Here is a 15,730-nt window from a genome sequence, read left to right as displayed (position 1 = left end):
GAACTGGCTCAAAGGTAGAAGACAGAGGGTGGTGGTGGTGGAGTTTGTTTTTCAGACTGGAGGCCTGTGACCAGTGGAGTGCCACAAGGATCGGTGCTGGATCCTCTACTTTTTGTCATTTACATAAATGATTTGGATGTGAGCATAAGAGGTACAGTTAGTAAGTTTGCAGATGACACCAAAATTGGAGGTGTAGTGGACAGCGAAGAGGGTTACCTCAGATTATGACAGGATATGGACCAGATGCGCCAATGGGCTGAGAAGTGGCAGATGGGAGTTTAACTCCGATAAATACGAGGTGCTGCATTTTGGGAAAGCAAATCTTAGCAGGACTTATACACTTAATGGTAAGGTCCTAGGGAGTGCTGCTGAACAAAGAGACCTTGCAATGCAGGTTCTTAGCTCCTCGAAAGTGGAGTTGCAGGTAGATAGGATAGTGAAGGCGGCGTTTGGTATGCTTTACTTTATTGGTCAGAGTACTGAGTACATAAGTTGGGAGGTCATCTTGCGGCTGTACAGGACATTGATTAGTCTACTGTTGGAATATTGCATGCAATTCTGGTCTCCTTCCTATCGGAAAGATGTTGTGAAACTTGAAAGGGTTCAGAAAAGATTTACAAGGATGTTGCCAATGTTGGAGGTTCTGAGCTACAGGGTGGGGCTGTTTTCCCTGGAGCATCGGAGGCTGAGGGATGACCTTATGGAGGTTTACAAAATTATGAGGGGCATGAATAGGATAAGTAGACAAAGTCTTTTCCCTGGGGTGGGGGAGTCCAGAACTAGAGGTCATAGGTTTAGGGTCAGAGGGGAAAGCTATAGGAGAGACCTAAGGGGCAACGTTTTCACAGGGGGTGGTACGTGTATGGAACGAGCTGCCAGAGGATGTGGTGGAGGCTGGTACAATTGCAACATTTAAGAGGCATTTGGATGGGTATATGAATAGGAAGGGTTTGGAGATATGGGCCGGGTGCTGGCAGTGGGACTGGATTGGGTTGGGATATTTGGTTGGCATGGACTGGTTGGACCGAAGGGTCTGTTTCCATGCTGTACATCTCTATGACTCTGTAATCACACTGCCATTTGAGGGAGCAGGAGTCTAAAAGGATGCCACTGTCATATTGTTAGGTCGAAGGCTGTTCTGAACATATTCTGACACCAAACTGGAACAGGATGTCGATGGCTATTCTGGCTACTGTAGCATGCCTGGCTTCTCTCACTGCTGACATTACAATGCATCATTTGAATGTCCATCACCCAATTCTCTTCCAATGCCCTCAAACCCTCAGTCTCACTTGTACCTTCTCTCCCCTTCTCAGGTTTTACCCAGGTTTCCCTCTGGAGCAATCAAATGCAGCAGTAGGCAAGCCAATAGATAGCAGGGCAGACAGCAAGACAGAGGAAGTGAGGGATTGGGAACAGATGGAGAGACATTGCAGACTATGTTAGGAAACAGTGTAATTTTTGTTTTGCAAAAAACAAAAATCATTTATTTTTGTCCTGCAGCACCATTTGTTTGCTGAAAAGAAAGCATTTTTAATCGAAAAGGGAACGGAGTGCCCAGTGAAGGTGATGGTCAACTTGTGGGACTGTAGATCTAATTAAAGTGGGGCGATGAGCAAATGGAAATGTTAAGTCACAATTGCAAATTCAGATTTTTATTTGGTGTTTTGGGATAAATATTCAATGAAAATTGCATTTCAAAAAACATTTTATTAATTCTGCACTTTATAAAAATAGTGCATTATGGATGGTCCTACTCTTTAATGCAGACATCTTCTGTGACATGCTGTCTATGATTTCACAAGCACTGCTACTGAAATGTCTGGCAAGTGTAACCTCTGAAGCTGTCCGAATTAATACTGAAAGTAACAGAAATGAATAGTCTGAGGGGGTTGGGTGGGGTGGAGGGGTGAAGCAGGGTGTAGAGAGAAGATTGGGGGGAGTGGTATGCAGGGATATGGTGAGTGCACCCTCTGCAGGTTTAGCAAACACAGTCTTTCTTAAATTGTTAATGAACCTGACAGAAAGATTGTCTGAAGGGAAAGGGGCATCAGGGGGTGCGGGGGCACGGTTTGGGTGTGGAGAAGGGCAGAAGCACGGGTGTCGAGGGGGAGTAAGGGATGTGGAGGTAGAAAAAGAGAGTGAAAGTATGAGTGTCTCTCCACGTGTGGAAGCTTGAACTGAAGATATCAACTTTGAGAGGGCTTAAATTATACTGGAATATGTGCATGAAGGTTAATCTAGGGATTAAGACATTCTGTCTGAAAGCAGAAAGAAAATGGAAGCAAATCCTCATCAGCAGAGAGTCACTTTGGTATGGTTCCTGCACAAGGAAGTATCTAAGGGACAATCTTAAATATAAATCATGGAAAGGAATTTTCAGTCATTTTAAAAAATGTTAACAGGAAAGGTTTCTGTAATTTAAATACAAAGTTGCTGACTGAAATAGTGATTAGTCAAGGTAGTTTGTTTATTGCAGTAAAAGTCTTAAAATATGGAATCTTGTTGCATGATCCTTTCAATCAGAAGCTTGAATTCCATTTTTAATAAAAAGCCATTAGTCTCTGGAGGACTGTAATAGAGGTCCTTTTCAACAGTTTTCATTTTTATAAAAACGCTCTTTCAAAGATAATATTAAATTCCATACATATTGGCTATTATAAAAATTGAGGACTAATAGGGAACCCATATGCAAACTTTCGAAGCAATCAAAACTTAACCTTTCCGGATATCTGTTGGTTAGGCTGGCCTGTGCAAACTTTAGATATCTTTCACTAAAAGTCAACAGTACCAGGCATCCAACTGGTATATAAAATGATTTTTAAAGTGCTGAAATTACAATACTTACCACAAAGACAAGCACAGAAAAACACTTCAAGAAATAGATATCCTTTGGAATCCAATATGGAACCTGCAGCAATTGCAATCACTGCAAGACCCAAGTTCTGTATGGACTGCATGCTGAAATGACATTTGTAAACATTAAACAGGGGAAAATTGTAGACAGCATAAGTCTACAAGAGATAAATGATGCAATGTAAAACAAAAGTACATTTCTATATTAAATAAATTAAATATTCAGTTTCTCAAAACGTGAAACAGGAAAGTGCTCAAAATGGAAACATTCAATGAGAACAATTAGAGAGAGAGTGTGGTGCGATAAAAGCACAGGCCAGGCAGCATCCAACGAGCAGGAGAACTGACGTTTCGGGCAGAAGCCCTTCCTGCTGAAGGGCTTATGCCCAAAATGTCGATTCTCTTGCCCCTCAGATGCTGCCTGAGCTGCTGTGCTTTTCCAGCAGCACACTCTCGACTCATCTCCAGCATCTGCAGTCCTCACTTTCTCCAAGAACAACAGTTAGGTAAATATGTGAAATGCCTTCAACAAAACAGGGACGATTTAAAGCCATTTAAAAATGTGGTCACAGTAATGTACGAAATACAAAAGGAAATTTGTGGACAGTAATATTTCCATTATTTGTTTTAGTAATTTTTTTGGTTCTACATGATTAATTCTAATGAGGCAATTATATTGCATACACTCATCTTACAGCATTGACATTTTTAGAGTGCAGTAAGCAGGCAACACACATTGAATTCTGGAATGATTTAAGAAAAGGTCATTCATGCTCATCCTTTGCACCCAGTCTCAAAATATTATTTTAGAATACATAATAAGGATTGTCCCAAACTTCGGTCATCACAAATTGGCCTGAAGTCAAAGATCCTAAGCACGCAGATCTGGAGGAAGACACCACATTTTTCATTTTGCAAGACCTACAATGAGAATGTTAAATAAATTCTTAAAGGAAGAGCCTCAGCTACTATATCTCTTATGCTCACTCAGTGCACAAATCCATATATGAATGCACAAGCTGAATTTCTCTCTCAGGCATACCCAGTTCATCTCCCATTTTCCCTGTTAAGTCTTCCCTCATGTAATCCCCTTCAAGAGAAAACTAAAAGGAATGTGCTATTTTGAATCTAGTGTTGTGCAAAGAGAAAATTAATCAATAAATGTGTAATAAAGGAACCCCCATAGAAGCGTGACCATTGAGACAGAATTTAAAACTGATTAAGTTACATCTGATCCCACGGTTTTAAATCTGAAAGCAAACTATTGTGATACTCCTTCCAGTTTGCATTTTTGAAGTATTCAAATGAAACTGGCATAATTCTGCCAAGTGCCTTTCCTGGTTATGAGGTTTTTTTTCTGACAACTGATTTAAGGCTGCTTTGGAAATGAAAGCAAGACAGCAGAAAGAGTAATTAGAAGGTAACTGCAAGAATTAGGTTCCAGCCAACTGAGCTGAAAAACTCAAGTCTGCACAGGAGAAGGAGGCAGGGCTTTGTATGAAAAAGGTCTGCCTTCATTAGTGAAGAAATGTGCAAGCTGGGTAAAAGGGACTAAAATAAGTGGAGTGACTAATTCAGGCACACTAAAGAACTGAGTGCTTGTCCCAAAAGTGACCAGATGATTACTAAAGGGGTTGCCACAGATAATGCACCCATTAATGTTAACTAAACTTGGTTTAATTTTTAAATCTGGCAAGTTGTCTTTGCTTGGATAAGACACTGCCTTGATAAATGAACCAATATTGGCACTTATTTTGTCCAGTTGAAACCGGAGTCATGCCTGTATGTGTTCTGTGAAAAGGACATGCAAAGTAATTCATGACCATACCCAATACATTTGTGCAAAAAACTCTAATATCAAATGTGACATTCTATTGAACAACAATTGCTGAATAATCTTGAATGTGTCTGGAATTACATTACAACCAATTTAGATTTGTCAGTCAGGCCTGTAGCGTAGGCACACGCATGTACAAGAAGCAATACGTTAATTCACAGGGCCCTATTCCTTGCAAGCTCAACCAAATAGTTGACAAAACTGACAAAGTCCTAAGCAAAGTTTTAGATGAGATTACTTAGTGTGGAAACAGGCCCTTTGGCCCAACAAGTCCACACCGACCCGCCAAAGCGCAACCCACTCAGACCCATTCCCCTATATTTATACCTTCACCTAACACTACAGGCAATTTAGCATGGCCAATTCACCTAACCTGCACATTTTTGGATTGTGGGAGGAAACCGGTGCACCAGGAGGAAACCAATGCTGACACAGGGAGAATTGGCAACCTCCACACAGTCAGTCGCCTGAGGCAGGAATTGAACCCAGGTCTCTTGCGCGGTGAGGCAGCAGTGCTAACCACTGTGCCACCTGCCTGATTTAACATTTAGGTCTAGCTATTATGCTTTCCAACCCACTGGAAATCAAGCACTGGTATCCCTAAGCTCAAAACGAAAGCCTTTTACATAAAAGCTTGCAGAATTTCCTAATTTACCTGTGTTTTTAGACCCAGGTTGACAAATATGGACCTGGTTTCTGTAGTCAACAAGAATGATGATATATTACAAGTAATATTACAATTACAATCCTACAGCTCAACGAGCAAACCTACACCCTAAACCTCAACCTGAGCTACAAACCTTCACAAACCTTGCAAAAATTACAAGTAATAATTTCTGGCTACAGGTAAACAATTATGAACAGTTATCATAACTCTGATGGTTAAAACTCTAACTTCTTCTACACCCACATACCGACAGACAAAAATTGGATATTATGGGCACAGGGAAAGACTGGGAAGGCAGTTCAATGGCTCCTGTGTACAGGATTTACTGGGGTGATTATTTGGCCTGTCAGGACTTTGTTCCCTGATCTTCCTTCTCTAGGTACTTTCATTTGTCGCAGACTCAGTGCACACTTACAAATCTTTGACTTATTGGTTGAAGCCCAGAGCTTAGAGCAACTGAGGTGAAGTAACAGAACTTCGTTAGGCTTGAGATTTTTTGAACTGCACAGATTAGGTCAGCACATTCCTTTCCAGAGATCCAATAGCATTTGGCAAAACTCTTGAGTTATTCAGTGAATCGCAGTTGTTGGCAGGCAGAAGGTGTTTCTCCCTGATAATTAGTCATGACTCAGCTACTTGTTGCCAGCCACATTTCACTTTATACCCTGCTCCAACCTGACAGTTCCCCATGCATCACAATTATATGGAAAACAAGGAAAGGTTCATTTTATCAATGAAGAAGCCACAACTCTTCATTTGAAGGTAGAGTGCATTACCAACTAGACCACATAACATTTTTCCAAACATCATGGACACTACACTATTTTCCTTCCTTCCACAGTAACCAAAACGTATGGTGCCATCTTGCAGTAATCATACAAAATCTGCAATCACATTCAAGTAATTTTGAAGCACTATTACTTACAAGCCATAAGCTGTGCCCAGCTGGTGTTCAGGAACAACAAAGGCCACCATAGGCCACAATGCACAGGCAAGTAAAGAGTAAGATACTCCCAACAGACACTGAAATATAAAATGTTTATATTAAAATATCCTCTTTAACACAAAATCTTTATTCATTTTGAGGCCACTATTTTAAAAAGGCAAGGAAATCACCATTAGGTAAGAAAACAAGTGAAGCATAAATCAATGGAGAAAAATACAATAAATTTACGTTAAAAGATAAACAAAAATTTCAAGGTTTAAAGTCTTAATTTTACTCGGAAAGCAGTAGCTTCCCAATTTCAACACACTAATTCTATAATTCTAATCAAAGCTTTAGAGCCTTCAAGTATCAAAGCAATTCCAAAAGATTTCATGGACAAGTGCAGGAAGGCGAAGTCCTTTTAAAAAAAACATTTACATTGAACTTGATGCAAAAGGGAATTGTGTAGAAACTGGACCAATACATCTCAAAATTGAATTGGATTCCAGTTCAGAGTGATGAAATAAACCACTCATTTCACTAACTTTGATTTTAATGCAAAATGAATTAAACAGTCAATTAAACAGCTCTTGCTGAATGATAGTTGAAGTCATAATTGATAGCAGTTTATTACACTTCTTCTCAATCTATTTAAAGTTTTATTACCATAGCAATCCAAGGATTCCAGAAGGTGAATGCCAACATCATATGTGCAGCCAATGTGATTAGCACAGCAGACATAACCCAAAATACATTCTTTCCTACTTTATCCACCAGAAATCCCAATACTGGTGAAACTGGAGCAGAGATAATATACACAATGCTGGAAAGAAAAACAACTATGAGACGAATATTCAATATCATTAGCATTCAAATGTTTTGTCAGTCCAAGCTGTCATGATTCCTGGGGTGACTGAAAAATAAATCTCAATTCTGAGTGACCATATTCAAGAAATTGCACAAGATTTCAAGTTTTAATATTGTTACTGAACAAGCTACAAGCAACATTAATATTTTAATGCAACCAAAAATCTCCAGGTCTATTCTTCAATTTATGCCTTTTGCACATGTTCACCTCATATCAGTCCATAGTAATTCTTAGCGCAAGGGCCTGCTTTGTTTTTTCCAGTCAGATAATTTCAACACCCAAATTGTCTTTAATGTTGAGTATTACCTTGATGATCCCCCCCCCCTCTTGCCAAAGCTACATAAATCCTCCAATGTTGTTTTAGGTTTACACAAAGAAGGGTATTTGAAATCAAATCAAGCTTCCACCTGTTCTGAGTTGAACCACAAACATGGTGCCTCTCTCTCTCTCTGTGCATGCTCTCAGTATGTTACAGATGGACACTCATTTTTTTTTTAGGAAAACCTATAACCAAATCTTACAATTGCTTTTCGTGGATTTCTCCCTTCTCGAAGACCTGTTCTGTTGTAATGTGAATGGTATGAGTCTTGTGTCGAGGTAGAAATACAAATTGATCTAACCAATAGACCCTCAACTTGATTTTGTCCTGAAATTAGCTAGATAGATTAAAGTATATCCATTTACAAATCATGTCAAGCCCAACAGTTCCCTGAGACTTGGAGATTAAAATGTAAAGACAAACAGCTGCTCAGACTATTCTCTTACAGGTGTAATCTTGCCCTTTATTCCCAATAAAACAACCTGGAACCCAGAATATTCAATAACCAAGCCACTCAGACATGTTGGTGGACGGAATTCAGAATAGGTCACAAAACTCCCTTCAGTCCGCCATTTCACCCAAATTTAAAGCAAGAATCTTGCCAAACCTCATTTCTAACCAAACAGTATTTCTGATTTGCAAGTATCTCCAAAGGTTAGTTCTGAACATATCCTACCAAATCCCTGCAGCTTGAAAAGCAGTCCAGATGTATAGCATATAACCTCATTAGATACCAATCATCATGAATCTATTCAAATGCTGACAAAACTCTTTAAACAAATTGTTTCAGAAGGTAGCAACTTAAAATAGTGTTTGGTGGCAGAATTATCAAAAATTAATGCATCCTTTGCAGAGCAATAGGATATCTGCTTCCCTCATAATTGCCTGTGTTGTTCCCAAACAGAAACAGAACATACAAGAGCAGCCAAACATTTACTCAAAGGCAGAATAAACCAAAGCAGCTTTTTTCATCAAAGTATTCATATGCTTTCAAGGGTGAAGTTTCAGAATAACATTAACAACGATCCAAACACATCTAAACAACCATTGTGATCCACACAGAACAAATCCAAAATGTATTCATTTTACTTCATCCACCAAAATTCCCAGAACTGGTAAATCTCAAGCAAAGAAACTGTACATGATACACAGAGCCAGAGTCGTACAGTATGGAAATACATCCTTCAGTCTAACTCGTCCATGGTTACCATGTTTCCATAATAAATTAGCCCCACCTACCTATGTTTGACTCCAAACCTTTCCTATTATGTATTTATCCAAATTTTTTTTTTTTTAAAAAGATCATAACCATCTGCATCCACCACTTCACCTGGTAGAGAACGGTAGTGTGTGAAATGAACTATGTAAAAGAAGCTGCCCCTCATGTCCTTTTTAAATCTTTCTACTTGCACCTTAATAATATAGTTTTGAACACCACACCTTAGGAAAAAGACTGTTGCTTTTCACCTTATCCAACCCCCTCATGATTTTACATACTTGTGAGGTCACCTCTCAACCCCCTACATTCCAGTGGTATTTTTATAACTCAAACCCTCTATTCCTGGCAACAGCATGGTAAATCTTTTCTGAACCTTGCCCAGTTTAATAGTATCCTTCTTAGCAGGATGACAGAACTGCACCGAGGACTGCCTCTCAAATGTCCTGAACAACCTCAACAAAAACACACTAACTCCAATACTCAAGTGTCTGAGCAATGAAGGCAAGCACGCTAAACACCCTAAACCACTGTCTACCTGTGATGCAAATTTCAAATAATTAAATATCTGAAACCCCAGGACCCTACCGTTAATTGTAATACCTCAAATTTATCCAAATTAGAGACTGCCACTCAGCCAATTGATCAAATTGACCAAGATCTCTTTGTAATCTTAGACTATCTTCTTCATTGTCCACTATACCAGCAATTTTAGTCATGTGCAAAAATTTGCTAACCATGCCTCCTACATCGTAATTTATTTAAATGATCTAGATGAGAAACAGAAGAAGTGGACCTATTACCAATCCCTGTGGAACACTGCAGATCATAGGCCTCCAGTCCACAAAATAACCCCCCATCATCTCCCTGTATCTCCTACCACAAAGCCAATTTTGTATTCAATTAGCAACAGAAAGTGTACAGAATGTCTCAAATATCATGAATGTGATAGCTGGATCATAGATGTTTTGGGTAGGATTTAAGAAAAATTAGGAAATTAAACAGAGGATCTTGGTTTCCAGGTTCCTTAAAAGCATATTTCCAAAATTAGCCCTCATCTTCTGTGCCTCCTATTACATGGGTTACCGAATATATTCACAATCTCAAGTGTTATAAATGACACAACATAGCATCACCTGCTCCCCAAATTAGTACTGTGATATATTGCCATTCCCCTATCCTTTCCCCATAACCCTGCACATTATTTCCATTTAAGCAATCATCTATTGCCCTCCTGTATGCCTTCATTAAACCTGCCTCCAATAAACAGTGCATTCCCAACCAAACCACTCACTGAAAAATCTTTTTTTCTCAAGCGACATGAAATTTTTCAAGTCACTTTAAATCCCTGCTCTCTCTGGATCCTTTATAAGCAGAGATATTTTCTTACTGTCTACTTTGGCCAGTATACTTGTGATTTTGAAAACATTAAAATTTTCACTTCGCTTTCTCCTCTTCAAGGAACATAGCCCCAACTTCTCAAATTTATTTCCAAAATTTATATTTTTCATTCCTGGAACCCTTCTCAAACATTTTCTGCATTCTCTCCATTGCATGCCCAGCTTTCCTAAACTGTGTAACTGAGTACACCATACTCCATCTGAAGCCTCTCTCTCGCTCTCTGAAGTCTAATTAACATCTCAAACAGGTTCAGCAATTACCGCCCTGTTCTTGTATTGTATGGTTTATGAAGCTCGTCCCATACATATTATGCCACCTTTAGTGATGTATGCACAGATACAGCCAGGTCCTTCTATTCCTGCACATTCTTTACAACAGCATTGTTTTATACTGTGTCTCTATGTTCCTTCTACCAAAATGGATCACCTCAAACTTCTCTATATTAACCTTCTTCATTCACCTATCTACCCACTCCACCAACTTACCTACCTTTTTGTTAACTGAAAACAGGAATTTCAAAACTGCCAAGTTTTATATCACCTGCAAATTCAAATTATTCTCTGCGTGCCAAAATCTAGATCCAAAATTCAAATCTGGGAAAGGAAGGGCAACTAGGGAGCTCCAATATAAACTTCCTCCAGCTTCCAGTTGTAAAAGTAACTATTTTTTGAAAGGAAAATCTTGATTTGCGTGTAATGTTTATGGGAAAGCAAACACTCCTTGCTAAGACAATAATATGCTGAAAAATCCATTCTAATAAACAGCAAGACATATTTTTACAATTATTGACTTCTGATTTTTTAAAAAACAGACAACTTTTATTTCAGTGCTTTACACACCATGAGCTTTCACTATCTTTAGAATAAGCTTTTAAAGACAAGGAAATCAGGTTCAGCTGCTAGATTTAGTTACCTGTTGATTAAACTGGCTTGTTTCAGAGAAAATTTGAATTTTTCTATGAAGAACACCCTGTATGAGTAAAGAGAACAACTTGGTCAAACATTTGGCTCAAGAACAGTAGACAAATTGTCGACACACAAATGAATTCTAATATTTAACTTTTAGTTTTATACCAGATGGTAAACAATTTCATGCAGAGTTCCAATTTTTTCTTTGGGATGGGTGATAGGAAGGGAACAAAGTGGGAAGATATGTCAAACAAATTCGATAAATTTGGTCAATAACAGTATAGAATCACTACAGTGTGGTACCAGGCCATTCAGCGCACACCAATCCTGCAGATTGCATCCCACCCAGACGCATCCTTCCTGCCCTGTCCCTGTAACCCTGTATTTCAATTGGCTAATCCACCTAGCTGACACATCCCTAGACACTACGGGCAATTTAGCATAGTCAATCCACTTAACTTAACATCTCTGGGCTGTGGGAGGAAACCTATGCAGACACAGGGAGAATGTGCAAACTCTACACAGACAGACTGAGGCTGGAATTGAACCCAAGTCTCTGGCTGTGAGGCAGAAGCGCCAACCACTGAGCCACCCCAGTAAATCTGTGTTCAGTTTATGGACCAGAGCAAATGCTCAGTCCAGAGAAGCTTTATAAAACAATAAAGTTACACGTAGTTTAAAATCAATACAATTATTGACAAATATCATATAGATCAAACACTCTTCAAATATAGAATAATGCCCTGGGCAAACCATGTTCAGTTAGAACACAATGATAACATTGCATACCACTCTAATGAGTATTATCAGTAGCTTGGAACAGAGACACTGTCAGGATAATCCAACATTAAAATATGATTTAAAAACAAACAGGAGGTTTTTTTAAACCATTACCTTTAACAACACAAAAACTAGCAGGTGGTCCAAGTGTATACTTTCTATTCCATGGAATTGGAATGAATTTCCTCAGTTGTGAGCAAACATTAGCTTGTAACTACAATAAAATATTGCATTTTGCTTAGTTTAAAATTTTTCCTAAATAAACCAACTGACATTTAATGAACAAATGGCATCAGCAAACAAAATATTCATATGAAATACTGTCTTGTTATGGACAAAGTTAAAAATTACTTCACATTGCTATTTCTACTCATGTATGGAAATATGGTTAAGATAATGAGAACAAACAAGCACTGGTCATGAAAGTCACAATGGCATGGCATTGAGTAGTGACACCAAACTGTCAGTCTTGCCATTAGGCGGCAAGCCTCAATAGTTTTTGCTAATATTAGAAAGAGGAGGTTTGGTCCTAGGTTGTCAAAACCATCAGATATAAATTTAATAGTTTTTTGGCAGCTAAGTGCTTGGTTTAAATTGATTGGCTAAACTTCGAAAGACTTGTCGTCTCAGTAAAAACGCTGCTTCACTGTTCAATACAAAATGTTTCAAGTTGGGCTCTCTCTGTGCACCTGTACTTTAAGACTGCTGTTCAATATCCATTTTAACTTTAAGCACCATTTTTTAAAGGGACCACACAATGCTTTCCCCATTTTACAGTTTTACACATACCAACTTCACAACAGTAATCTACCACCCCTTAGTACAGCCTGAGGAGCTCATGATTTGAGAATTTCTTCAACTAAGACTATTGAGTGATGATTCCAAGTTTTAAAAAAAACAGTTTGCTTCCAATAAATTATGTGACCATACTGTCTGGGAAACAAACAATAGAGGATACAAGATCTGCATGTTAATTATAGGGTATTTAGCTTTCTGGGAGCATTTCTGTTAAAACAGTCTGTTCGGCCAAACAGACTGCAGAGGAGAAAATTTCCTTCTCAGACGGAGTTCAGTTGAAAGCTTGAGACAACGAGAAAGATACATTGGGAGGGCTGGGCCTCCAGGCGGGGCTGACCAGACTTGACCGATAGGCCCGATCAGGGGGAAAGAGGCAAATTGGGGGGAAGGACAGGGAGAAGAGGAAACATGAGAACCAGTAGAGTTTTGACCAAAGATAGTTACAATTAAGGTCTTGAATGGAAGTTTACAAATATGGATGATTTAGAGAAGATATAAAGATAAAAAGTTGCCTCAACTAAATGGAAGGACAAAGAAAATCACCTTTTATATGAATCCTTGAAGCAGTATTTGGTGCATTTTCCAATTTTTTAAAGTATAAACATCTGTATTAAGTTTTGGGGGCATTAAGCCAAATGGGCATGCAAAGCAAGTGTGGAATAGTTGGCTTGGATTATAAGTCACAGTTCATAGCATTTTTAATATCCTTAATGCAACTGACCATTTAAAATATGAATTTTGTTATTCGGATTCACATACTTTGATTTTGGTCACGGTAAAGTACTTTTGATTTAAATCCTGAACTTTGTATCCTCATTTATTTAGTCAATACTTGGACATCCAAATTCTGAAAGAAAGCTAGGCATGTCACTGGTTTCTACTAAAATTACTGTTGGAAAACCTATGGTCAAGTTAAAGCATCTTTTTATATGTTGCAATTAGGTTAACTAATCTTTGCTACTCCTGCAATGATCTAGCTATCACTGACATTCCAGCATATAGATACAATAATATCTTTATCAAGTCATCCAGAACTTTTTTACATTCTGATTAAATTGCGATCACTGTTTTTAATAGTGTAATGGTTGATCTTTCATGTCCTTTCCTTGATTTGCAAGGTTCTCTCATTTCAGAACTGATTTCTCAATCTGAGAGAAAGTGAGGACTGCAGATGCTGGAGCTAAGAATTAAAAAGAAGTGTGTCGCTGGAAAAGCACAGCCGGTCAGGCAGCATCCAAGGAGTAGGAGAGTTGACGTTTTGAGCATAGGCTCTTCAGCATTTCTGATGGAGAGCTTATGCTCGAAACGTCGACTTCCCTGCACCTTGAATGCTGCTTGACTGGTTGTGCTTGTCCAGCAACACACTTTTTGCCTCTGATTTCTAAATCTGCATTGGAGTAAGGCACTCAAACCTTCACAATGAATGACTAAATATACATTGCTGAAGGCTCTTGCTTTTCAGGTTATCCTTCAATTTAAAAGCATTTTACAGCTTCAATAATCAGATTTCTACACTTCAGCAGCTGCACTCTTCTGGCCTGACTTTCAAACAATCCAATTCTGTTCTGCTCTGTCAACTGCACAACAGAACTAAGTATCACCCCTTTTATGCTGAAGACAGACTTGGTGGTACAACTCATTGCAAAGAGAATCAGATTTCAATTTCACATCCTCAACTTTATGATTCTAAATAAAATTGTGAATGCAAACACAATGAGTTCCACACCAATGTCAATTCTGAAACTTAATGTCATCTGAGCCCCTATCTTTAAACAGTCACTTTAGTTGTCCATTGAACTGACCAAATAAATAACAGCACAAGTTCGTTTTTAAATAATGTGATCATTGTTAATACAGCAACAATCAATCTCTGCTTCAAAAGTGAGGTATTTTAACTTGACAACTTTTTCCAGAGGTAAATTCTTAGATATTAAAGTAAATTTTTATTTTTCCTTTACCTCTTTTCTTTCTCCTTGCAATCTAATTTTATTTCCCATTTTATTTGGCTTTCACTGCTTTGACTAATTCAATATCCTTTTTAGTCAGTGTCTTGTGGCTTTCACAATCTTTAAAGCTCACTGGATCAGGAGATATACAGTACTTCCAATATTCACGAGACTCAGACATCCTGTTGCCCCCACTATCTCACCAATACACTCAAAATATCTGAGCTGAAACATGTGGGTGTACATACCACAATGTGCTCCGTTCCAGCAATGATGCCCTTCTATCTAAAATGATCAATCTTTCTTGTGCTGGGGTTGGCTTTGGCAGTTGAAATTTTGGGCTCTCCTCTTCCTGGCCATTACAACGAGACACAGTTGAAGGGATCTTTACACTTAATGTCGATCTTTATGCTTGTACAACAGAAAACTACTGTTGTGATAGCTTTCGCTTACATTAGAAAATGATCACTTGGTCTCTTCGCAAAACCAGCATTCTTTCATTCATCAATCAGTACAGCAGCACTTCACAGGAGGCTCCACCGTATTAAAAATGTCAGCTAGAAAGGGGACGAAACGTATGCAAACCAACTTGCCAGGTTGGCGAACATGCCCACAACAACTGCAACTGGCAACCAAGCTACAAGTCTTTACACAACCCTCAAGTATTGTACTGTATTGTATAATAAGACATGATGCCACTGTATGAGTTCTTGGTCTCTTTGAGAGACCATGTAAATGCATTAAAGATAGTTCAGCAGAGGTTCACTGGGCTGATACCTAGACTAAGTGGGTTTTGTGTGATAAATTGTTGACTGGGCTTGATTTCACTGGAGTTTTAAGCAGTGCGGGATGAAATTTACTGTGGAAAAGAATATGAAAGATATAGGAAGTAGCGAAATAGATGGTGACAACTTGCAAAATGTCCATGTTACAGAGGAGGAAGTGCTGGAGATCTTGAAATGGGGAAAGGTGGATAAATCCCAGGACCTGATCAGGTATACCCTAGAACTTTGTGGGAAGCTAAGGAAGTGATTGCTGGGCCTATTGCTGAGATATTCGTATCATCTATAGTCACACGCAAGGCGCCGGAAGACCGGAGGCTGGCTAACGTGGTGCCACTGTTTAAGAGAGGTGGTAAGGACAAGCCAGGGAACTATAGACCGGTGAGCCTGATGTTGGTGATGGGCAAGTAGTTGGAGAGAATCCTGA

General features: G+C 38.8%; 1 protein-coding gene across 4 annotated transcripts in view; it reads right to left on the bottom strand.

Annotated features, from left to right (window-relative positions):
• mfsd1 (major facilitator superfamily domain containing 1) overlaps positions 1-15,730 on the bottom strand; it is a 57,738-nt gene that overhangs the window by 15,322 nt on the left and 26,686 nt on the right. For all 4 annotated transcript variants that reach the window (XM_043702125.1, XM_043702126.1, XM_043702127.1 and 1 more), the window contains 4 exons: positions 11,002-11,058; positions 6,952-7,108; positions 6,286-6,383; positions 2,849-2,961 (listed from right to left, as the gene is read on the bottom strand). In XM_043702125.1, the coding sequence (XP_043558060.1) occupies positions 2,849-2,961; positions 6,286-6,383; positions 6,952-7,108; positions 11,002-11,058 (425 nt within the window). The remainder of the gene's footprint in view (positions 1-2,848; positions 2,962-6,285; positions 6,384-6,951; positions 7,109-11,001; positions 11,059-15,730) is intronic.

This window comes from Chiloscyllium plagiosum, chromosome 13 (assembly GCF_004010195.1).
Source record: "Chiloscyllium plagiosum isolate BGI_BamShark_2017 chromosome 13, ASM401019v2, whole genome shotgun sequence".
NCBI classification, from domain to species: Eukaryota; Metazoa; Chordata; class Chondrichthyes; order Orectolobiformes; family Hemiscylliidae; genus Chiloscyllium; species Chiloscyllium plagiosum.
The sequence above is the reverse complement of the archived record's forward strand: the minus strand, read 5'-3'. Positions and strand labels throughout refer to the sequence as shown.